Genomic DNA, 25,919 nt, shown 5'->3' with positions numbered 1-25,919 from the left:
TACTTTGTGCTAAGTACCAAGTAAGCGCTGCCTCGGAGGGTTGTGACTGTGCTCCGTACCCAGACACGTGCACAGAGCAGTCTTAGAGCTAGAACCTCAGCCTCATCCTTTCTCCAGATGAGAGACTTCCAGTCCCAGAGAGGCTGTGGTGGAGAGGAAACTGGTGGAGAGGAAACTCCAGTGTCCTGGCGGCCTCAGCTCCTGGCAGCCTTGGTCAGCTGGGACAGGGTGCTAGCCCCCGTGCGCTCACTTGGGCCTTGCTTTATCCTGTGGCCACCCGGCTCCTGGAAACTGGGCCTCCTTATAAATTACTTACCCTTAAATAAAAGGGTATTTATTTAAACTTTATCCACGTTTTCTTTGGTGCTTTTATTTGTGAACAAATCGCCACTAAAATTTATTTTCCATGTTGATTCTATTTGTAGGGCATTATAGGATAATTTTTAAAACACATTTAAATGCATTTTAGATGTTTATTTAAAATAAGCACTTTCTCCAGAGAGAACTATCACTCCCACAGGCTATTGTAAATACGGATTTATGTGTGATCAGCCCAGTTATGCCCTAGTTTTGCGTTTTCACAGGGTACTTAAAACTCTCAAAATGACTTTCTAGTACTATTTAATCTGTCTAATCTATGAGAATAGAAAGTTAAATACGTTACAGTAGAATTGTATGTATTCACAACATTTCTTTATGTGATTCACAGGAAGACCGTGTACCCAGCTACAGCTTCTAAACCCAGAACGTTTTGCACGTCTTATCAAAGAAGTAGTGAACACATTCTGGCCTGGCAGGGAGTTGATTGTTCAGTGGTATCCATGTGATGAAGACAAAAAGCACCCGTCTATTTCATGGCTTAAAATGGTGTGGAAGAATCTCTATATACATTTTTCAGAGGATCTGACTTTATTTGATGAGATGCCACTAATCCCTAGAACCGCACTAGAAGAAGGTCAGACGTGTGTGGAACTCATCAGACTCAGGATCCCCTCATTAGTCATTTTAGATGATGAATCTGAAGCACAGCTCCCAGAATTTTTAGCTGACGTTGTACAAAAACTTGGAGGGATTGTCCTTAAGCAATTAGATGCCTCCATACAACATCCACTTATTAAAAAATACATTCATTCGCCATCCCCAAGTGCTGTTCTGCAGATGATGGAGAAGATGCCTCTGCAGAAGCTGTGCAACCAGGTTGCATCGCTCCTTCCAACGCACAAAGATGCCCTAAGGAAGTTCTTAGCTAACTTAACTGATAGCAGTGAAAAGGAGAAAAGAGTAATTCAGGAACTGACAATATTCAAGCGCATTAACTATTCATCCAGTCAGGGGATCTCCTCCTACACCAAGCTGAAGGGCTGCAGGGTCCTGCACCACACATCCAGGCTCCCGGCTGGCCTGCGGCTCTCCATCTCAGTCGTGGACAGCAGTGACGAGGCCACCATCCGCCTGGCAAACCTGCTCAAGGTGGAGAAGGTAAAGACCACCAGCTGCCTAAAGCTTATCTTAAAAGACATTGAAAATGCATTTTATTCACAGGAGGAGATGACACACCTTATGCTGTGGGTCCTCGAGAATCTATCCTCTCTTAAAAATGAGAATCCAAATGTGCTTGATTGGCTAATGCCATTAAAATTCATTCAGATCTCACAGGAGCGGCTGGTGTCGGCCAGTGAGCTCTTTGACCCTGATGTGGAAGTATTAAAGGACCTCTTCTATGATGAAGAGGAAACTTGTTTCCCACCCTCAGCTTTTACCTCACCAGATATTCTTCACTCTTTAAGACAGATTGGTTTAAAAAACGAAGCCAGTCTCAAAGAGAAAGATGTTGTGCAAGTGGCTAAAAAAATTGAAGCTCTACAGGCCAGCTCTTGTCCAAATCAGGAAATGCTCCTGAAGAAAGCCAGAACGCTCTTACTGGTCTTAAATAAGAACCACGCCCTGCTGCAGTCACCTGAAGGGAAGATGGCCCTGAAGAAAATAAAATGGGCTCCAGCTTGCAAGCAAAGGCCTCCAAACTACCCAGGATCCTTAGTCTGGAAAGGGGATCTCTGGGATCTCTGTGCACCCGCGGACATGTGTGACGCGGCCCATGCCATTCTGGTCGGCTCATCACTTCCTCTTGTTGAGAGTGTCCATGTGAACTTGGAAGAAGCTTTAGGTATCTTCACAAAACCTGATATCAATGCTGTCTTAAAGCACTTTAAAATTGTTGTCGATTGGTATACTTCGAACACCTTTAGTGATGAAGACTACTATCAGTTCCAGCACATTTTGCTCGAAATTTATGGATTCATGCATGATCATTTAAATGAAGGGAAGGATGCTTTTAGAGCCTTAAAATTTCCATGGGTTTGGACTGGCAAAAAGTTCTGTCCTCTCGCCCAAGCTGTGATAAAACCGTTCTATGATCTTGACCTTCAGCCTTATTTGCACAGTGTGCCTAAGACCATGGCAAAGTTCCACCAGCTGTTCAAGGCCTGCGGTTCAGTAGAGGAGCTGACGCCAGATCACATTTCCATGGTCATTCAGAAGGTGTACCTCAAAAGTGGCCAAGACCTCAGTGACCAAGAAAGCAAACAGAATCTTCATCTTATGTTGAATATCATCCGATGGCTTTATAGCAATCAGATTCCAGCAAGCCTCAACACACCAGTTCCTATACATCATAGCAGAGATCCTTCCAAGCTTATCATGAAGCCAATTCATGAATGCTGTTACTGTGACATCAAAGTTGATGACCTGAATGACTTACTGGAAGATTCCGTGGAGCCAATCATTTTGGTGCATGAGGACATACCCATGAAAACTGCAGAGTGGCTGAAAGTCCCGTGCCTCAGTACAAGACTGATCAACCCCGAAAACATGGGCTTCGAGCAGTCAGGACAAAGAGAACCACTGACTGTAAGAATTAAAAATATTCTGGAAGAATACCCTTCAGTGTCAGATATCTTTAAAGAACTTCTTCAAAATGCTGATGACGCAAATGCAACAGAATGCAGCTTCATGATTGACATGAGAAGAAACATGGACATTCGAGAGAATCTCCTGGACCCGGGGATGGCAGCGTGTCATGGGCCGGCTCTGTGGTCGTTCAACAACTCTCAATTCTCAGATTCGGACTTTGTGAACATAACAAGGCTAGGGGAATCTTTAAAGAGGGCAGAAGTTGACAAAGTTGGGAAATTTGGTCTTGGGTTTAATTCCGTGTACCACATCACCGACATTCCCATCATCATGAGTCGAGAATTCATGATAATGTTTGATCCCAACATAAACCACATCAGTAAACACATTAAAGACAGATCTAATCCCGGGATCAAAATTAATTGGAGTAAACAGCAGAAAAGACTTAGGAAATTTCCTAATCAGTTCAAACCATTCATAGACGTATTTGGCTGTCAGTTACCTCTGACTGTGGAAGCACCTTACAGCTATAGTGGGACTCTGTTCCGACTGTCCTTCAGAACTCAGCAGGAAGCCAAAGTGAGTGAAGTTAGCAGTACCTGCTACAACACAGCAGATATTTACTCTCTTGTGGATGAATTCAGTCTCTGTGGACACAGGCTTATCATTTTCACTCAGAGTGTAACCTCAATGTATCTGAAGTACTTGAAAATTGAGGAAACCAATCCCAGCTTAGCTCAAGATACAATCATAATTAAAAAAAAATTGTGCTCTTCCAAAGCATTGATTGCACCTGTCATCAGTGTTTTAAAAGAAGCTGCTAAGCTCATGAAGACTTGCGACAGCAGTAACAAGAAGCTCCCCGCTGATGCACCCAAGTCCGCTTGCATCCTTCAGATCACAGTGGAGGAATTTCACCACGTGTTCAGAAGGATTGCTGATTTACAGTCGCCACTTTTTAGAGGTCCAGATGATGACCCAGCTGCTCTCTTTGAAATGGCTAAGTCCGGCCAATCCAAAAAGCCATCGGATGAGTTACCACAAAAAACAATGGAGTGTACCATGTGGCTTATCTGTACCTGCATGGATACAGGAGAGGCTCTCAAGTTTTCCCTGAGTGAGAGCGGGAGAAGGCTGGGAGTGGTTCCTTGTGGGGCTGTGGGAGTTTTTCTGGCTGAGATCCAGGACGGGAAGTGGACTGTGAGACCACAGGCTGGGGAGGTGTTCTGCTATTTGCCCCTACGAATCAAAACAGGATTGCCGGTTCACATCAACGGGTGCTTTGCTGTTACTTCAAACAGGAAAGAGATCTGGAAGACAGATACGAAAGGACGCTGGAACACCACCTTCATGAGACACGTGGTTGTGAAAGCTTACCTAGAGGCACTCAGCATCCTGCGTGACCTGGCCATGAGTGGGGAGCTGATGGACTATACTTACCATGCAGTGTGGCCTGACCCTGATCTGGTTCATGATGACTTCTCTGTAATTTGTCAAGGGTTTTATGAAGATATAGCTCACGGGAAAGGGAAGGAATTGACAAGAGTCTTCTCTGATGGATCCACATGGGTTTCCATGAAGAATGTGAGATTTCTAGATGACTGTATACTTAAGAGAAGAGATGTTGGTCCAGCAGCCTTCAAGATATTTTTGAAATACCTCAAGAAGACTGGGTCGAAAAACCTCTGTGCTGTTGAACTTCCTTCTTCAGTAAAATTAGGATTTGAACAAGCTGGCTGCAAACAGATACTGCTTGAAAATACATTTTCAGAGAAACAGTTTTTTTCAGAAGTGTTTTTTCCAAATATTCAAGAAATTGAAGCAGAACTCAGAGATCCTTTAATGAATTTTGTTCTGAATGAGAAAGTTGATGAGTTCTCAGGAATTCTTCGTGTTACTCCATGTATCCCTTGCTCGCTGGAGGGGCATCCTCTGGTTTTACCATCAAGATTAATCCACCCTGAAGGACGGGTTGCAAAGTTATTTGATACTAAAGACGGACGATTTCCTTACGGCTCTACTCAGGACTACCTAAATCCTATTATTCTGATTAAACTCGTCCAGTTAGGTATGGCAAAAGATGATATTTTATGGGACGACATGCTAGAACGTGCCGAGTCAGTAGCTGAAATTAATAAAAGTGATCACGGTGCTGCTTGTCTAAGAAGTAGCATCCTGTTAAGTCTTATTGATGAAAAACTAAAAATAAGGGATCCTAGAGCAAAGGATTTTGCTGCAAAATATCAAACAATCCCCTTCCTCCCATTTCTCACAAAACCAGCAGGTTTTTCTTTGGACTGGAAAGGTAACAGTTTTAAGCCTGAAACCATGTTTGCAGCAACCGACCTTTATACAGCTGAGCATCAGGATATAGTTTGTCTTTTGCAGCCAGTTCTAAACGAAAATTCACATTCCTTCAGAGGCTGCGGTTCAGTGCCACTGGCTGTTAAAGAGTTTTTGGGGTTACTGCGGAAGCCCACAGTTGACCTGGTCATAAACCAATTGAGAGAAGTTGCAAAATCAGTTGATGATGGAATCACATTGTACCAGGAGAACATCACCAATGCTTGCTACAAATACCTTCATGAAGCAATGATGCAAAGTGACATCACTAAGATATCAATTATTGAAAAGTTAAAAACGTTTAGCTTCATTCTAGTTGAGAGTGCATACGTTGACTCAGAAAAAATTGCTTTTCATTTGAATTTTGAAGCAGCCCCATACCTTTATCAGTTGCCTAATAAATATAAAAATAGTTTCCGTGAACTTTTTGAAAGTGTGGGTGTGAGGCAGTCTTTTACTGTTGAAGATTTTGCCCTTGTTTTGGAATCTATTGCTCAAGAAAAAGAAACAAAGCAAATAACAGAAGAGAATTTCCAGCTTTGCCGGCGAATAATCAGTGAAGGAATATGGAGTCTCATTAGAGAAAAGAAACAAGAATTTTGTGAGAAAAATTATGGCCAAATATTATTGCCAGATACTAATCTTAAGCTTCTCCCTGCAAAATCTTTATGCTACAATGATTGTCCCTGGATAAAAGTAAAGGATAGCACTGTAAAATACTGTCATGCAGATATACCGAGGGAAGTGGCTGTGAAACTAGGAGCAGTACCAAAGCGGCATAAAGCCTTAGAAAGGTATGCGTCCAACATCTGCTTTACAACACTGGGCACTGAATTTGGACAGAAGGAAAAACTGACCAGCAGAATTAAGAGTATCCTTAATGCCTATCCTTCAGAAAAGGAAATGCTGAAAGAACTTCTTCAGAATGCTGATGATGCAAAGGCTACAGAGATCTGTTTTGTGTTTGACCCTCGACAGCATCCAGTTGATAGGATATTTGACGACAAGTGGGCCCCCTTGCAGGGGCCAGCACTGTGTGTGTACAACAACCAGCCTTTCACAGAAGACGACGTCAGAGGGATTCAGAACCTCGGGAAAGGCACCAAGGAAGGAAATCCGTGTAAAACTGGACAATACGGAATAGGATTCAATTCTGTGTATCACATTACAGACTGCCCTTCTTTTATTTCCGGCAATGACATCCTGTGTATTTTTGATCCTCATGCCAGATACGCACCAGGAGCCACATCTGTTAGTCCTGGACGCATGTTTAGAGATTTGGATGCAGATTTTAGGACACAGTTCTCAGATGTTCTGGATCTTTATCTGGGAACCCACTTTAAACTGGATAATTGCACAATGTTTCGATTTCCTCTTCGTAATGCAGAAATGGCAAAAGTTTCAGAAATTTCTTCAGTTCCATCATCAGACAGAATGGTCCAGAATCTTTTGGACAAACTGCGGTCAGATGGGGCTGAACTTTTAATGTTTCTTAATCACATGGAAAAAATTTCTATTTGTGAAATAGATAAAGCTACGGGAGCCCTAAACGTGCTGTATTCTGTGAAGGGCAACATCACCGATGGAGACAGGCTGAAAAGGAAGCAGTTTCATGCATTTGTGATTGACAGTGTCACTAAAAAGAGGCCGCTCAAGGACATACCAGTTCAGCAGATCACCTACACTATGGATACGGAGGACTCTGAGGGAAACCTTACCACCTGGCTAATTTGTAATAGATCAGGTTTTTCAAGTATGGAGAAAGTATCTAAGAGCGTTATATCAGCTCACAAGAACCAAGATATCACTCTCTTCCCACGTGGTGGAGTAGCTGCCTGCATCACCCACAACTACAAAAAGCCCCACAGGGCCTTCTGCTTTCTGCCCCTCTCTTTAGAGACGGGGTTACCGTTTCATGTGAATGGCCACTTTGCTCTCGATTCAGCCAGGAGGAACCTGTGGCGGGATGACAATGGGGTGGGTGTTCGGAGTGACTGGAACAACAGCTTAATGACGGCCCTGATCGCTCCCGCGTACGTCGAGTTATTAATCCAGTTAAAAAAGCGCTATTTCCCTGGTTCTGACCCGACGTTATCGGTCTTACAGAACACGCCTATTCATGTTGTAAAGGACACCTTAAAGAAGTTTTTGTCATTCTTCCCGGTCAACAGGCTTGATCTACAGCCAGATTTATACTGTCTGGTGAAAGCACTTTACAGCTGCATCCACGAGGACATGAAGCGCCTTTTACCCGTTGTGCGGGCTCCGAACATTGATGGCTCCGACCTGCACTCTGCAGTGATAATCACCTGGATTAATATGTCGACTTCAAATAAAACTAGACCATTTTTTGACAATTTGCTGCAGGATGAATTACACCACCTTAAAAATGCAGACTATAACATCACCACACGCAAAACAGTGGCAGAGAATGTCTATAGGCTGAAACACCTGCTTTTGGAAATTGGCTTCAACTTGGTTTATAACTGTGATGAAACTGCTAATCTGTACCACTGTCTGATAGACGCCGATATTCCTGTTAGTTATGTCACCCCTGCTGACGTGCGATCTTTTTTAATGACGTTTTCCTCTCCCGATACTAATTGCCATATTGGGAAGCTGCCTTGTCGTCTCCAGCAGACTAACCTGAAACTTTTTCACAGTTTAAAACTCTTAGTTGATTACTGTTTTAAGGATGCAGAAGAAAACGGGATTGAAGTGGAGGGACTGCCCCTTCTCATTACATTAGACAGTGTTTTGCAAACTTTTGATGCAAAACGACCCAAGTTTCTAACAACATACCATGAATTGATTCCATCCCGCAAAGACTTGTTCATGAATACATTGTACCTGAAGTACAGTAATATTTTACTGAACTGTAAAGTTGCAAAAGTGTTTGACATTTCCAGCTTTGCTGACTTGTTATCCTCTGTGTTGCCCCGTGAATATAAGACCAAAAGTTGCACAAAGTGGAAAGACAGTTTTACAAGTGAGTCTTGGCTTAAGAGCGCATGGCATTTTATCAGCGAATCCGTAAATGTGAAAGAGGATCAAGAAGAGACAAAAGCAACCTTTGACACTGTTGTTGACACCCTAAAAGACTGGGCATTGCTCCCTGGAACAAAGTTTACTGTGTCCGCCAATCAGCTTGTAGTTCCCGAAGGTGATGTTCTGCTTCCTCTAAGTCTCATGCACATTGCAGTCTTTCCAAATGGCCAGAGTGATAAGGTTTTTCATGCTCTCATGAAAGCTGGCTGTATTCAGCTTGCTTTGAACAAAATCTGCTCCAAAGACAGTGCATTTGTTCCTCTGCTGTCATGTTACACAGCAAACATAGAGAGCCCCACAAGCATTTTGAAGGCTGTGCATTATATGGTCCAAACCTCAACTTTTAGAACTGAAAAATTAGTGGAAAGTGACTTTGAAGCACTTTTGATGTATTTCAACTGCAATTTGAATCACTTGATGTCCCAAGATGACGTAAAAATTTTAAAGTCACTCCCATGCTACAAATCCATCAGTGGTCGCTATATGAGCATTGCGAAATTTGGAACATGCTATGTGCTTACAAAAAGTATTCCTTCCGCTGAAGTGGAAAAATGGACACAATCATCGTCCTCTGCATTTCTTGAAGAAAAAATACACTTAAAAGAACTATATGAGGTGCTTGGTTGTGTGCCTGTAGATGATCTTGAGGTCTATTTGAAACACCTCTTACCCAAAATTGAAAATCTCTCTTACGATGCAAAATTAGAGCATTTGATCTATCTTAAGAATAGACTCTCAAGTATTGAAGAATTGTCAGAGATCAAGGAACAACTTTTCGAAAAACTGGAAAGTTTATTGATAATCCATGACACTAACAGTCGACTAAAGCAAGCCAAACATTTCTATGATAGAACTGTGAGAGTTTTTGAAGTTATGCTTCCCGAAAAATTGTTTATTCCTACGGACTTCTTTAAAAAATTGGAACAACTTATAAAACCCAAAAATCAAGTTGCATTTATGACATCCTGGGTAGAATTCTTAAGAAATATCGGACTAAAACACATCCTTTCTCAGCAGCAGTTGTTACAGTTTGCTAAGGAGATCAGTGTGAGGGCTAATACAGAAAACTGGTCTAAAGAAACACTGCAAAATACAGTCGATATCCTTCTCCACCATATATTCCAAGAACGAATGGATTTGTTATCTGGAAATTTTTTGAAAGAACTGTCTTTAATACCATTCTTATGTCCCGAGCGGGCCCCTGCCGAATTCATTCGATTTCATCCTCAGTATCAAGAGGTAAACGGAACGCTTCCTCTTATAAAGTTCAACGGAGCACAGGTGAATCCAAAATTCAAGCAGTGCGACGTGCTCCAGCTGTTATGGACGTCATGCCCTATTCTTCCAGAGAAAGCCACCCCCTTGAGCATCAAAGAACAAGAAGGGAGTGACCTTGGTCCACAAGAACAGCTGGAGCAGGTTTTAAGTATGCTGAATGTGAACCTGGACCCCCCTCTGGATAAGGTCATCAATAACTGCAGGAACATATGCAACATCACAACTCTGGATGAAGACATGGTCAAGACTAGAGCAAAGGTCTTAAGGAGCATATACGAGTTTCTCAGCGCAGAGAAAAGGGAGTTCCGTTTTCAGCTGCGGGGAGTTGCTTTTGTGATGGTGGAAGATGGCTGGAAGCTTCTGAAGCCGGAGGAGGTGGTGATCAATCTTGAGTACGAGTCTGATTTTAAACCTTATCTGTACAAGCTGCCTTTAGAACTGGGCACCTTTCACCAGCTGTTCAAACACTTAGGCACTGAAGATATCATTTCAACCAAGCAGTATGTTGAAGTGCTGAGCCGCATATTCAAAAATTCTGAAGGAAAACAGTTAGATCCTAATGAAATGCGCACCGTTAAGAGAGTCGTTTCTGGCTTGTTCAAGAGTCTACAGAATGACTCGGTGAAGGTGCGGGGCGATCTCGAGAACATCCGGGACCTTGCACTCTACCTGCCAAGCCAGGATGGGAGGCTGGTGAAGTCCAACATCCTCGTGTTTGATGACGCCCCGCATTACAAGAGCAGGATCCAGGGCAATATCGGTGTGCAGATGCTGGTGGATCTCAGCCAGTGCTACTTGGGGAAAGACCACGGGTTCCACACGAAGCTGACTATGCTCTTTCCTCAGAAACTCAGACCTCGTCTGCTGAGCAGCATCCTCGAGGAGCAGTTGGATGAGGAGACTCCCAGGGTCTGCCAGTTTGGAGCGCTGTGCTCTCTTCAGGGCAGGCTGCAGTTACTCCTGTCCTCCGAACAGTTCATCACAGGCCTGATCAGAATCATGAAGCATGAAAACGATAACGCTTTTCTGGCCAACGAGGAGAAAGCCGTGCGACTCTGCAAAGCTCTAAGAGAAGGCTTGAAAGTGTCCTGTTTCGAGAAGCTTCAGACAACATTAAGAGTTAAAGGTTTCAATCCTATTCCTCAGAGCAGAAGTGAAACTTTTGCTTTCCTGAAGAGGTTTGGGAATGCAGTCATCCTGCTCTACATACAGCATTCAGACAGTAAAGACATTAACTTCCTGTTAGCCTTGGCAATGACGCTTAAATCAGCGACCGACAATTTGATTTCCGACACTTCATATCTAATTGCTATGCTAGGATGCAATGATATTTACAGGATCAGTGAGAAACTCGACAGTTTAGGAGTGAAATACGACTCTTCAGAACCATCGAAACTTGAACTTCCAATGCCCGGCACTCCGATACCTGCTGAGATTCATTACACTCTGCTTATGGACCCAATGAATGTCTTTTACCCCGGGGAATACGTCGGGTACCTTGTTGATGCTGAAGGTGGGGAGATCTATGGGTCGTACCAGCCGACATATACATACGCCATTATCGTACAGGAAGTTGAAAGAGAAGATGCTGACAACTCTAGTTTTCTGGGAAAGATATATCAGATAGATATTGGTTATAGTGAATATAAAATAGTTAGCTCTCTTGATCTGTATAAGTTTTCAAGGCCAGAGGAAAGCTCTCAGAGCAGAGACAGTGCCCCTTCCACACCCACCAGCCCTACAGAGTTCCTGGCCCCTGGTCTACGAAGCATCCCTCCTCTTTTCTTTGGTAGGGAGAGCCACAAGACCTCATCTTCGAAGCATCACTCCCCCAAGAAGCTTATGGTGAATTCTTTACCAGAAATTTTAAAAGAAGTGACATCAGTGGTGGAGCAAGCTTGGAAGCTTCCAGAATCTGAAAGAAAAAAGATTATTAGGCGGTTGTATTTGAAGTGGCACCCTGACAAAAACCCAGAGAATCATGACATTGCTAATGAAGTTTTTAAACATCTGCAGAATGAAATTAACAGATTAGAGAAACAGGCTTTTCTAGATCAAAATGCAGACAGAGCCTCGAGGCGAACGTTTTCAACCTCAGCATCCCGATTTCAGTCAGAGAAGTACTCATTTCAGAGATTTTACACTTCATGGAATCAAGAAGCAACGAGCCATAAATCTGAAAGGCAACAACAAAATAAGGAAAAATGCCCACCTTCAGCCGGACAGACTTACTCTCCGAGGTTCTTTGTTCCCCCCACCTTCAAGTCAGTCGGTAACCCAGTCGAAGCACGCAGGTGGCTACGACAAGCCAGAGCCAATTTCTCAGCCGCCAGGAATGACCTCCACAAAAACGCCAACGAATGGGTGTGCTTCAAATGTTTCCTCTCTACCAAGCTGGCTCTGATCGCCGCCGACTATGCTGTGCGGGGCAAGTCCGACAAAGACGTGAAGCCGACGGCACTCGCGCAGAAAATAGAGGAATACAGTGAGCATCTGGAAGGCCTGACGAATGACGTCCACACCTTGGAAGCTTACGGTGTAGACAGTTTAAAAACAAGGTACCCCGATCTGCTGCCTTTCCCACAGATCCCGAATGACAGGTTCACTTCTGAGGTTGCCATGAGAGTGATGGAATGTACTGCCTGTATCATCATAAAACTTGAAAATTTTATACAACAAAAAGTGTGAACGCATTTAAAGAATAAGCAGAGCTAGGTCTCGAATGTGTTGTAGCACAAGTATGAATTGCTGTCCTTAAGCTTCCTTGCCAGTTATTTAGGAATTGCGAAGCACACTGCAGACTGTTTGGGGAGAATTTTGGAGTTGCTATTAACATGAATTTCAACAGAAGACGTTAACTGGATCTAAGAACTATTTTGAGGCTGGTGGTGAACTGTGGAATTGCTCGAGGCAGCTGGCCGGCTGCGGTGGCGGCTTGTTGGACTGCACTTTATACAACCAAAGCTCAGCAGTTTGTTAGATAAGAGTCTCTCTGTCTCTGGTTAGGGTGAAGTTAGCTTTATGTCTTCCATGTAGTATTTTTTGAAGGAGCTAATGAAACACTGGACATATCATTGGTTTAAACAAATAAGGGGAATTAAGTCTTTGGAGCTTATTATCTCTTTACGTGGATCCTCTTGGGTGTGTTATTTTCTTATCAGCGGGATCCGATCATGAATTTTTTGCAATTTTACCTATTAGACCCTCAGTACATGTATAACATGGTACAGTACTTTACTCCTGAATGTTACTTGATTGAGACTCTGCAGACGGTACTGCTGGGACGCACTGAGTACACTTTACATCCTTGTTCTGGATGTCCTCCCGCCCTGGGTTTACAGGCTTCCTGGTTCGTGAAGGTAGCACGTGGGAGACCCCAGTGGTGGCCGTTCTGGCCTCTGGATGTGAATACTGCTTCCAAGAACCGCCTGCCAAAGCGACATCTGTCACCTGTTAGAACATTTGCTTTATGTTTGTTTGTACATATTTTCCACGAACGTCATAATTTATATAGTGTGGTTGAACAGGATGTGACCTTTCGTTGTCTAAAGGTGCTGCAGTAAACATTTTTTGTCCTTCAACATGGGACTTAGTGGAGTTTTTTGGATTTCACTTTGAAGGCATTAAAAAATTGTAAAATCATGTGACAATATCTAATAAGTTATAAAATAGGGATTATCAGCTTGTGTTTTCCCCATGAACAATTCAGAACTGACATTTAATTTTTATCATGTTTGAATGTCCTACGAACATACTTCTTTTGCAGAATGTAAAAGAAAGGTGATGATAATTAGTTTCTATAAGTGTGCTGGCTGTAAATGATGCTAAATATAATATTTTATGCAATAAGGGCTTATGGAACATATTAAAACTTTTTTACTTTTATTGGTAATAAGGAATGTTTGCGCCTCCACTATTGTATTGCTTCTGGATGTGAAGCCATGTGATAATTTCTGCTATTACATTAAGTGCCACAATTTTAATAAAGCAAATGTACATATGAAATCATTGTAGCTGGTATTTCCTGAGAAACAGTTCCTTGAAAATCAAACCTAATATCTTCCTATATGAAGTTCTGACCTGTGTGTATTTGTGTGTTTATTGGAAATATTAGGATAGAACTTTCCTATATATTTTATAGTGGAATTCTAATAGGTTCCTTTTCTTATGATTGAATATAAAGTACTTGACATATACTAGGTTTATTAGGTGCTCACTGATTTTGTTAAGAGTTGATTTTATTTCGCCTTTCTAGGGAATAAAATTAGTTGACATATGTGGTATACATATGTATTTGGAAATACGTTAAATATGGTTCTTCTCTAGGTAGAGGCTGGACTGATACCGACCTTACCTCAGGGGAGGGCTGTGTGCCTGGGGCCACTTCACACTTGAGCCCTAACAGGTAGGACATGTTCATCTTTACACCTCAGGCACAAGGCTTCTAAATCCGGCAGACCAGGCTTGGAATTCTCTGTTCCAGGGCGACCCAAACGCTGGGTCTCCAGCTGTCTGGGACTTAATCTTAAGTTCTTGCTACTTTAAAACTCAGATTCGACACTTGGAATATGTTTCATTGCTTTTGGATATTAAAATGTACACAGAACACCCTGTCTGGCTTTTGTGGTAGTTGATCTAGGTGGAGTTTTGTGTTTTTTTCTAGACTTCCTTTAAAAGAAAAAATACAGGGCTTCCCTGGTGGCGCAGTGGTTGAGAGTCCGCCTGCCGATGCAGAGGACGCGGGTCCGTGCCCCGGTCCGGGAAGATCCCGCGTGCCGCGGAGCGGCTGGGCCCGTGAGCCATGGCCGCTGAGCCTGCGCGTCCGGAGCCTGTGCTCCGCGACGGGAGAGGCCACAGCAGTGAGAGGCCCGCGTACCGCAAAAAAAAAAAAAAAAAAAAAAAAAAAAAGAAAAAATACAGGTCCACAGTCCCTTATATGAAACCCTTGCATCCAAATGTTTTTCAGAATTTGGATTTTAGAACATTAATACCAGTGCATATAAACTGGGTTTAATGAGGCTTTTCCATCAGAGTTGGGCAGCTCCCTTTAATCAAACACATTAGTATTTCTGCAGTGAGACCATGAATACCCACCCACAGTAAACTGCACAGACATGAGAAGTAGCCTCATCTAAATTTAGGTCAGGTTTTGCCACCCATAGTTTGCAGTAGATGTATTTGGAAAGTTTTCATTTTTTGGAACTTTTTAGATTTTGAAATTCAGGGTAAGGAATTTTGGACCTGAACTATTTTTTGTATTAGGCTCCCCTATTTTGCTTTTTTTATTAAAAAGAAGGTGGAAACTGCCAGCCGGTGTGGGCGTAGCTGCTCCTGAGAAAGGGGTTGGAACAGGCCTTCTGCACTCGGGAGCGGGTTCTGTGCTTCCCCGTGAGCGGAAGGGCGGAATGCTCCACAGCCTCCGGGGGGAGACCAGTGACGAGCCTGAGAATGATGGGAAAATGTTCAAATAGCGTTCAGTCAAATAAAGAGAACAGGTCTGCTTTGGGGACTGGTGGGGTTGTCTTTCATTAGCGCCAGCTGACATCTTCTGTCCTTCCAATACTTTGCAGACCTCAAGGATAAAAGCTAGTAGAAAACAGCAGTTAGATGAGATTTTAATGAGTCATGCATGACTCCGGCTTCTACCAGAGACAGAACCAGCAGGAGACACACGGACACAGGCCTGGGAAGAGCTCTCCTTCCAGGAGCTGACTCGCCATCGCGGAGGCCGGCAGGTCCGCGACCTGCAGGGCACGCACCCCACAGGCAGGAGCTGCAGTCGGCAGGTGGAATTTCCTAAAACTCTGACTTCTGACGCTTCTTCTCCATTTATCTTGTTTTGACAAGTTTGGCCTAAAGTGTCATCACTCCTTCATCGGTCTGGAAGCCGGTCCCGGGCCCCCCATGCTGTCAGGTGTGGGCGAGACTGGGGAAGACTTGGATACCAAAGCCAACGCGAGGTACATTTTACTGAAAAATAAGAGCTGTGTGTTTAAAATTTGGGCTTGTTTCTCCTGTAGCTGCTAAGTGGCCCGGGAAGTACCCTCATTTATTCTGGATACAAAGCCCAGGACAAAAGGTGAAGCCGCACTGTCAGCTCAGAATCCACCTTGTGTCCTCGGTGCCCTTAGACCCGCTCGTTCCACCCGCTTGTTTATACGTGACCCAAAGTTTGTTCGGTTATTAAACCACAGCCAATTTGCAGTGGCATTTACAATACGGAGAAGCCAGCTAAAGCCAAGGGAGAAGAGGCGTGTTGGATCAGGGAAGGGAGGGGACGAGAACCAATACAAATCGACCCAGCCTCGCAGGAGCTCCCACCCTGCTTCCCTGTCCGCGCACAAGTGGAGACTGACCTGGGGGTGCCCGGTAGGGCGGGGGGACCTGAACTCGTGTAGGGGCTGCGGAGTCGGAGCCTGCAGGGGTGGGAGAGGTTCGGGGTTGTTCTGCTGAAAGGTCTTAGCAAGTCCATTTTGCTGCAAATCCAACTTTACCATTAAAGCTGATATTTTGATCTTCATCTTTTTCACTTGTGTCTGCTTCTCAGTCGGTTCGGAAGTTGGAAAAGAAACAAGGGCTGTTTTGCGAGGTCACTAAAATTATGAGCACTGGACGGTCGGTAAGCGCTTAGTGTGTAGGGCTATCCGTGTGTATGCCTCATTGGGTACATTCATAAGCAAGGCCTTGCACCTTTAATGGAAATTTAAGTTACACTGTATAATGTACTTAAGAAGACAGGTTTATGTAACACATCTTAGAATACAGCCCATCTAAAAGTTCTTATTCTAAGCAAGGAGAAATTCCTGATCACTCTGTAGACTGAAGCTAGAAACAACTTTAGGGATGATTCCATTATAGCAGAGGAGCAAAAAGATCTGATTTACACCTTTTGTTTAAAAGGTTCTATTCCCCATACTTTCTCTTTGATTGTTCTTCTCGACCTCACTTTATCATCGGCGTCATTTTTTTTGACATGTACACACGTTCTATGAGAACCAAACTAGTTTAGAAATGTTCCATGGCGATCCTGTGTTCCATCTACATCAACTGGGCTGGAAGACATTTTTCTTTTGCACAGACATGGTACAGGAAAGTACATATGACACAAAAACGGCGACATTATTTACTATGACAATAGGAATGTTAGAGCAAGAAAGCAGACATTAATTTTAAAAATCAGGACTCAACTAAATGGAAAAGGCAAACACCAATTTATAATCTAAAGCCCTCCCCCCGCCCCCAGAAACTAGGAGCATTATATTCAGAGCTGAGTTTGCCCTTAACTGCTTAGGAAACACTGTACTTTTGTTTTGTAATCTCAAGTGTTTATGACACTGGTAATTTAAAAGTCGTGGAGTCGTCAGAAGTGGGCTGTACTGTTAACACCTTGTCAAAACACCACTGGAAATAAAGACTCACTTTTCTCTCAGTTCTGAGACTGTGGAAAGTGAAACTGAAGTTGTGTTTATAGTTATAAATCCTTTAATTAGAAAGTTGCAGTGCTGGGCGTCCCTGGTGGTGCAGTGGTTAAGAATCCCCCTGCCAATGCAGGGGACACGGGTTCGAGCCCTGGTCCGAGAAAATCCCACGTGCCGTGGAGCAACTAAGCCCGTGCACCACAACTACTGAGCCTGCGCTCTGGGGCCCGTGAGTCACAACTACTGAGCCTGTGAGCCACAACTACTGAAGCCCACACGCCTAGAGCCCGTGCTCCGCAACAAGAGAAGCCACTGCAATGAGAAGCCGGCGCACCGCAAGGAAGAGTAGCCCCTGCTCGCTGCAACTAGAGAAAACCCACGCACGGCAACAAAGACCCAACGCAGCCAAAAATAAATAATAAATAAATAAATTACAAAACCCCCCGAAGTTGCAGTGCTGTTGGTCCCACCACGTCTTGTGCCATGTGGGGATTCTAATGCTAACAACTGGTTAAACCACAAACCAAAACCGACACCCATGGCTCTGTGTGCCGAAGGGCATTTTACAGAGTGAGTGAGTGGCCTCTACAAAACCAACGTGCTCCTGGGTTCAGTGTGCCCCCCGGATGCAAACACACATCACACAGCCGACGGCGAGTGTGAGAGGCTGACTCCGTGAGGGCCCACCTGGTCCCTCACCCGTCCCGTCAGCTCCTGGGTTCAGTGTGCCCCCCGGATGCAAACACACATCACACAGCCGACGGCGAGTGTGAGAGGCTGACTCCGTGAGGGCCCACCTGGTCCCTCACCCGTCCCGTCAGGTGAGCATGCCTGCTGGGCACCTGGGAGCCCCTGCCTACTCGCGGTGCGATTATGGTGGATGACAAACCCCTTTGGACTTTAGTTTCTCCACTTGTCAAGTGAGCACCAGCCCATCTGCGCAGGTATCAGGTAGATTGGTGCCGCGGATGGAATGAGACACAGGTCAAAGTTGTCTGAAGTGAAAACCGATGTGGAAATGCAGGGTCACAGTTTAGTTTAATTTTAACAGATACTGTGTGACCTTGTGACTTGTCTCATCTGAACCTTTTTTATCACCAGTAACTGGGGGAAAAGTAGTACCTACCTCAAAGAGTTATGAGGATTAAAGAAAGTAAGACAAACTGTGAAGTCTGTGAAAAATGTAGGTTGATTTTCATCGCTCATCGACTATATAAAGAAAGCATGGTTTTGTATAATTTATTCCTCTGACTACACATTGAAAATCAAATCAGCCTTAACGTCCCTTCAAAACTTGAAGATTTTCTTGTGAAACCTGACACACGTTGCATTAAAATGAAGAGAGCACTTACAGGTTTTACAGAGGAAAACCTCATGGAACTCTCGCGGCACCTCAGCAGGACCACAGCTACTCTCATGGGGAGTCAGATACCCACAGCTGATATTCCACACAGCAGTTCAATATTTCACTGTAGATCGACGCGTACAAGAAAGGGAAAGTCACAATGGTTCTGATGGAAATGAATCAGTCTAGTGGAATCAACACATTCTCCTGATAGTCCTTTGACTTTTGTGTCTAAGGTCCAGCCGCCACTTTGAGATCATGGAGTTTCATGGGAACACTTGCACTGGTACATTTTTCTTTCTGAGCTCCTTTCGAAAGCAGGTCCTACTTCCTTCCCATGTGCCAACTCAGCTTTACTTTGTCGAGTTGCTCCAGGTGTGAAGGCTTGAGGTCAGCACTCCGAAGCTCACCGAAACGAGGCAGGTAGCTCCGTGGAAGACGCCCCTGGTTTAGAGGCAGATGTGACTGTGCTCGTGGCATGTGGTACCCACGCCGGCCACAGACAGGTAAAGCTTCCCATCTGGACACGCACAGATTTCGTAGAGTCCCTGCAAGCTGCTTGCGGGACCCTGAGTCCCCTGAGCCAACTTGGGTAAACACATGGTTTCAGCATCGAGCACAAGCTGCTTGGGAGAGAACGAGAGATGAAGTGGTCAAGGAGGAATGGACGCAACAAGCACGAAATTAAATGCTCAAATCGTTCCAAACAAATTCGCTCTTTCTCTGCAGAGAAAATGAAGTAGGCATCTGGCTTGACTGAAATCTTATTACAATTAATCTGATTCTTTAAAAGCCTATTTCTAGTTTACATCCAGGCAGGGGATAAACAGTCCTTAGGAACTGGAGGGAAGTCATTTTTTTCTTTTACTCATTGTGCTAGGCGAGCTAGAAAAATGTATGATGCGACACTTTTATGCGGACCTTTCAGAATTATTTGACCCAAATAATACAATTCTTTGCCTGATTCACATTTACCTTGTGTTCCACTTTGACCTTCAGCTTCTCCTCCCTATTGGGATAAAGTATTTGATACAGGCCACAGAAGTAGATTCATCTTAGTCATTTTAACCTGTGATTGTTGGAATTTCTCCTGATTTTATTTTCCTGTGAGAGGCAATTAAATTCATCCTAATAGCTGTCAACCATTTCCCCAGCTTTTAAAATACGATTTGAAACTCTACTGCCTTCTATGAAATGCAGGAAGGCAGTAGACACACAGACGACTAAAATAAGATGAAAGCCACTGGATGTTTTTGTTCCTATCGAGGTTTAGTTGAACTGAAATACAAACAAATGGCCATGTATTGAGATCTGGTGATCTGACAGCTTAAGGCAATAAGTGTGGTCACACAGAGCACCCAAGCCTGACCAGGGCACTCACTTATCAGAAGGAATTAAACCCTGTTTGGGAAGGTTCCACGTTCTTCGTCGCCAACAAGGTCGGACCCCTCCTTTGTTTCACGTGGCTCTCATCCTGTATACTCCAAGCTCTTAATAAACTGGCGTTTGCGTCTGTGTCCCCTCTCGGGATGCTGACCTCTTCATGGAAGCGGTGGGTGACAGTACACATGCGTGATAGGCAGGCTTTGCCCTGGGGTCTGGGTCACTGTCAGAGGAGGAAGTCAAGTGGGTCTTATTTTTTTAGAGCAGAACCTATTTAGGTTATTGTCTAATGCTTTGGGTTCTGCCCAGTTCTTTGCTTTTCCCTAACTTGCTGGCTTCTCCTCTCTCCTTTTTCCTGGTTAATTGGTTAATTTTTTTCTAGTTATTTTTTTTTCCTGTCCTTCCAGCAAACTCTGATCACTGATGGTCCATATACTGCTTTGTTGTTCATCTTCATTTGCCTTTTTGGGAGAATATTTTCTGGGAGGCCAGACATCTCTTCACTTTGAACTAGCTCCCAGTAATAAGGGGTATCAACTTCAAGTACGGGTCGGGCTGAGTGCTACTTGTAAAACGACACCCAATTCATGAAAATAAGTAATATTATTTCAAAACTAAGATCACTATAGATTTTTTTCGAGGTAACACGCTTTCAGTACGTAGTGACATTATGATTTAGTAATAAGATTCCAAAATTCCTGGCTTCCACTTTTGCATTTACCTGCTCCATGCATCAAAACTTTGTAAGTTACAACCTGCAGGGGCTTCGCCTGATGACTTTGGTTTCCCACCAGCGGGCTGCCCTCGAGGGTCCTGTGTACTCGGGAGCTGCCTTCACAACAGCTCCCTCTTACTATTAAATTAGTATCATTTCAAAGCTATCTTACCGCACTGGGGTCTCATAACCCTGTGACACGCTGATGTAAATACTAGTTCCCGTACTTGACCATTGAGGGGGTAGGCCCAGAGAGGCCTGTTAACGTCCCTGAATTCACACAGTAATTGGCAAACTGATCTCGCACTAGAAAGGTCAACAGTGGGGAGCCTGTACCCTGCTGCCCGTTATAGCCACAGTTCGTATCAGCGATGTTTTATTTCTGGACCTGAGGTTCCGGGTTTTTTCTTCCTGTAGCTCTTACTTTTCATATTTAATTTTCGCTTACCCAGACGAACTTGGTGCGAGCGAGCACCCCTGGCAGTAACAGATGACGGCTGTCACAGGTAACTCCTAGTGACAGCCCTACTGAGGGAAGTTGGATCCCCAGGAAGTGACAGCACTGATGTTCTCTGTAAGCTCTGAGAGTCTAGTACTTTTTCAAAGCTGACAATAACGAGAGACTTGACAGCACAAATACCAAACAAAGCAGTCTGGATCCAACACAGAATTAGTTTAACCTTTCTTGGCCCTTCTTTCAGTGCTAAATTGTCTTCTCCTTCCTTTCACATTTTCTGTGCTATGCCTTTCATGACGTTTCTTTACAAACTACCATAAATTTACTATGCCGATGCCTTAACGGACGAGCGTGTCATTAGTGCTCAGGGGACGTGAGGCTTGTGCAACGGGAGGCCCACCCCGCCCCCATCTATTGGACTCACTGTCCCATCACTGCTGTGAAGAACGATGTCCATCTGGGAAAGGGCCTCGATTTTCCCTGCAGCAGCTTGAATATGAACGCCTTTCGGGGCGTCCATGCTGAGACTCCGTGTCGGGGATTCTAGTCTGAAATGAGGGAGAGAAACCAGGAAAAATAGCATAAGAAACAGCCACCCCAGGAATCCCCCAACCAAGGGCTTAGCATAGAAAATATAATCAGTAAGGTATATGGTATTTTCACTCATTCTTGAATGCTAACATAGGGCACGTTACTCATTGATAAATCCAGAAATAAAGTGCAGTAAAGAATTTTAACTTCCCATCAATGGAGTCCATGAAATTAGCATCCTCTGAAGATAGATGCAAACATTAGACAGCCCTAGCCCTGTGCAGCAGCTTTGACGGCGTGGTTGGCACTGTGGCACACCACAGGAGAAGAAAATGCTATTGGTGAATATGTCTGGAAAACTATTTTTTAGCTAAAATACAAACTTCTTCGGGAAAAAGAGAAATTTAAGGGCAACGCGTACATCTGCTAACACGTTCACAAAATAGGATGTAAATCTGGACTCTAGGTGTTGTTTGCTTTTTTTTTTTTTTCATTTAGGAAGATTACAGGGCAGATGCAAAGATGTCTTTTGGAAAAAATACTGAATTAATGGAGTTGACAGGGTGGAGACTGGCCTCCGCTGGCGTTGTTTTTGTAAAACGTCTCAGCATCTCCTTGTGACGTAGTCAAACACAGATACAGAACCAGGAACACAGGAGCAGAAAAATTCTCTTATTTGCCTCCGCCTGGAAAAGACTGAGTTTCCACCAGATGGCACAACGTGATCACTGGACAGGTTTTTCAGCTGTTCCAACCTGACTCAACCAAAAGCTGAAAGGGCGACTTCCTTGAAATGTGTAAAGATCCACAAGAAGGAGAACACAAGGTGGAGGGGGGCAGGAGACAGAAAGGGTGACGTTTAAGAGGAGAGAAGGGCCTGGTCATGAATTTGCTGCTGAACTGACTGACTGATCAACTTTTACAGTTCTTTAAAATTGAAGTCGAGTTGACTTACAATGCTGTGTTAATTTCTGCTGTACAGCAAAGTGACTCAGTTATACATACATATATTATTTTTAATATTCCTTTCCATTATGGTTTATCATAGGATATTGAATATAGTTCCCTGTGCTAAACAGTAGGGCCTTGTTTTTATCCATTCTATATATAATAGTTTGCACCTGCTAATCTCAAACTCCCAATCCCCCTCCCCCACCCCCCCATCCCCCTTGGCAACCGCCAGTCTCTTCTCTATGTCTGTGAGGCTGTTTCTGTTTTGTAGATAAGTTCATTTGTGTCATATTTTAGATTCCACATACAAGTGATATCATATGGTTTTTGTCTTTCTTTGTCTGACTTACTTCACTTAGTATGATAATCTCTAGTTGCATCCATGTTGCTGCAAATGGCATCATTTCATTCTTTTTTATGGCTGAGTAGTATTGATCGACTTCTAAATCACGTGGATTGTTCCCTTTGATCAGCAAGTTTCTTGTCTACCACTATTTGTTATGGAAAACAAAGCTTCCTTATGTACATCTCAGTATGTAAGACCTGATCTGTTACACATTTTAAAATATTACTTTGAGTGAGAGGAAACAGACATTCCTAGAATTTATTGGTCAAATTCTGTTGGGTTTAGGTGTTGGGGAAACACGCTGTATCTTCATGAGCCTGGTCTGCTGATCGCGGGCCCCTTCTGACTTTGCTAACTGCCTGCATTTCTCCTGCCAGAGAGAAAGAAAGGAGAGGGGAGGGAAGGCAGGGGAGGGAGGTGGATGGGTGAGCAACTGCACAGGTCGGGCCTGTTCCAGGGACCGTGGTGAGGGTGAGTCTGCTTCAAAGACCAGTTCTCAAACCGCAAACGACCTCAACAGGCCCTGTGACTAGCTGTTAACGGCATTATACTGCGATACTCCTGGGAGAGCAACCTTCGTCCCCTTTGCGTCATTTCTATCCTTGAAGATGAAACGTTTCAGTGCAGCACAGGTGTAGACACATTTTACCCAAACGGCTGAGATTAGAATGCTCTGAAGTGCACCTCTCTGTGAACGCGTTCAACAGTGGCCGGATATCAAAGACCTCACGTTCCTGTGGGAAAATAAGCAACAGCAGACAGAAAGCGTGAAAGGGAAAAGCTGCAAGAGTGTGTGTATGTGTGTGTTGTGTGTGTTGTGTGTGTGTGTATGTGTGTGTGTATGTGTACATCTGTGTGTATGTATGTGTATGTGTGTTTATGTGTACGTGTGTATGTGTGTGTGTATATGTGTGTATGTGTACGTGTATGTGCGTATGTGTGTCTGTGTGTGGCTAGCCCTACCAGACACTGAAATATCTTTTAAAGTTTATTTAAGTAACAAAGTTGGTGCTTGGACCTGAATAGACAGCTGAGCAGGGTAGAGTAGAAGCTGCGGAAACAGACCCAGATGCACAGGGAAATCTTATGTATGATAAAGGTTGCATTTCAAATTGTGGCGGCAGCTACATCATAATGCAGTTGCTGGCACCTGGTTGGCCAGCTGGAGGAGAGAAAATTAGACCCACATTCTTGTATCTGTACCTCGTACAAGAATAAACTCCAAGTGGATCAGCGATCCAAATGTAAGAGAGAAAGCCATACAAGAAACGTGGCTGGCGAGTTTCTCTTCCTGTAGGGAATGTCTTTTAATTATGGCTTAAAATCCAGAAGTAAGAAAAGAAATGATTAATAAATTTCAGTATATAAACGTTAAAAATTAATAGAAATATAATAGGAAAAAGGCTAATATTCTGAATATGTATATATTTTAATCCCTACAAATCCATTTTGAAAAGTAATTAAAGAAGCAAAGAGATGAAGAGTCAATTCACAGAAGAAGCAACCTTAATAATAAAATAAAAATATGAAAGGTGCTTAACCACACTAGTCATCAGGGAAACAAACAGTAAAATAACACAATATAACACACATCAGATGAAAACTATCATAAACTCTGACAGTGCCGAATATTGGTAAAAACGTGAGGAAAGACCAACTCTTACTGCTCATGAATTAGACATCATTGCAAGCACTCTGAGGTGTACGTTGGCCAAGTTTGGTAAAACAGTTTGTTCAGGCCAAGTTAGTAAAACTGAGTATGTTCATCCCCGAAACCCACACATTCCAAAACTTGGCAGAACAGAAAACCAAGCAGTGCGCTTCATGGCTGTTCTAAAAGAATTTTGAAAAACGAGGCACCCATTACATATTTTAAGTTAACATCTAAATGTTTTATCATACATTTAAGTATCTGCAAAAGATGTAATTTCTTCCACATTATAAACATTGTTATTTTTTTAAATGAATCTAAAAATCATGGAGATTTGATACCTGCCAACCTTCAGTTGACGCCTGTGTTCCTTCTGACATACCCTCATTGTTTGGGTTTCTGAGCACTTCTTACTTATTGGCTATAAGATGCTCTAAATTCATCTATATTCCCAGTCCTAGAATGAGCCAAGGATTTCTCCAAAGAATCCTGATTCCTTTTGTTGGAGAATGGTATGAGAAGCCAAGTTCTGGCTGCCACTGATTTTAATTACTCAATCTCTCATTCCTAGAACTTCTTTTTGTTATTTTCCAAATATTCTGTTTTCATCTTGTCTTTGCCTTACCTTTGTATTCAAGTTTTGTTTTTTTTTTTCTCTTTGAGCCTTTTATTCATACCTGTTTTAAAATCTCTTTGCTTTGCTCTACTACTTGGAGTTTCAGGGGTAACCTGAAGTGGCTGCTAATTCTTCCCCACGGTAGTTCAATTCCTTATTCATTTGCCTTTTTCTTCTTCTTTTAGTAAGCTCATCTTCAGCAAGATTTTTTTTTTCCATGAGTGTTTTTATGCCATTAATATCTTCAATGTAGTTTCTCTCTCTCTCTCTCTTTTTTTTTTTTTATCACTATTGGTTTATAGACTTGGTGCAATTTTTTTTTTTTTTTTTTGCGGTACGCAGGTCTCTCACTGCTGTGGCCTCTCCCGTTGCGGAGCACAGGCTCCGGACGCGCAGGCTCAGCGGCCATGGCTCACGGGCCCAGCCGCTCCGCGGCATGTGGGATCTTCCCGGACCGGGGCACGAACCCGTGTCCCCTGCATCGGCAGGCACACTCTCAACCGCTGCACCACCAGGGAAGCCCTTGGTGCAGTTTTTAATGTTAATTTTTCAGCTTAGAGCTCCTGCACAATGAGGTAGTGTGGATTTAGTCCTCCTAATGCTTGCAACCCATGATTTCTCCTGGGTAACTTTTTCAACCCACAGCCCAAGATAGCAACTTTCTTGCAGCATCCTTGGGCTAGTAGGTAAATTGAAATACCTGTTTCACAGAGGCCAAGATTTATGAGATATCTCAGTTTGGGCATTTCATATACACTAGGCTATACGTTAGAATCTCAGTCCCCATAAAATATTAAAGTCCCAGCCCCTAATCGCTATGGGATCCTGATTTCTCCCTGAGTACCCTTGACTTAGCTTCTACTGTGCTCTGACCATGAATTTCCTCTTTATTACTGGGACCTGGGAACTAGCTTTCCTTGGTTTCTA

General features: G+C 43.5%; 2 protein-coding genes across 5 annotated transcripts in view; one reads left to right on the top strand and one right to left on the bottom strand.

The window, feature by feature from the left end:
• The window catches only part of SACS (sacsin molecular chaperone), a 41,797-nt gene extending 25,698 nt beyond the window's left edge, over positions 1-16,099 (top strand). The window contains exons 9-10 of the mRNA XM_060128731.1: positions 710-13,984; positions 15,150-16,099. Of these exons, the coding sequence (XP_059984714.1) occupies positions 710-12,267 (11,558 nt within the window). The 3' untranslated portion in view covers positions 12,268-13,984; positions 15,150-16,099. The remainder of the gene's footprint in view (positions 1-709; positions 13,985-15,149) is intronic.
• Positions 16,100-18,220: 2,121 nt separating this feature from the next.
• SGCG (sarcoglycan gamma) overlaps positions 18,221-25,919 on the bottom strand; it is a 44,699-nt gene continuing 37,000 nt past the window's right edge. For all 4 annotated transcript variants that reach the window (XM_060129410.1, XM_060129409.1, XM_060129413.1 and 1 more), the window contains 2 exons: positions 21,322-21,445; positions 18,221-18,965 (listed from right to left, as the gene is read on the bottom strand). In XM_060129410.1, the coding sequence (XP_059985393.1) occupies positions 18,792-18,965; positions 21,322-21,445 (298 nt within the window). In that variant the 3' untranslated portion in view covers positions 18,221-18,791. The remainder of the gene's footprint in view (positions 18,966-21,321; positions 21,446-25,919) is intronic.

This window comes from Lagenorhynchus albirostris, chromosome 18, assembly GCF_949774975.1.
Source record: "Lagenorhynchus albirostris chromosome 18, mLagAlb1.1, whole genome shotgun sequence".
NCBI lineage: Eukaryota > Metazoa > Chordata > Mammalia > Artiodactyla > Delphinidae > Lagenorhynchus > Lagenorhynchus albirostris.
Note: the sequence above shows the minus strand (reverse complement) of the source record. Positions and strands in the feature narration are given on the sequence as shown.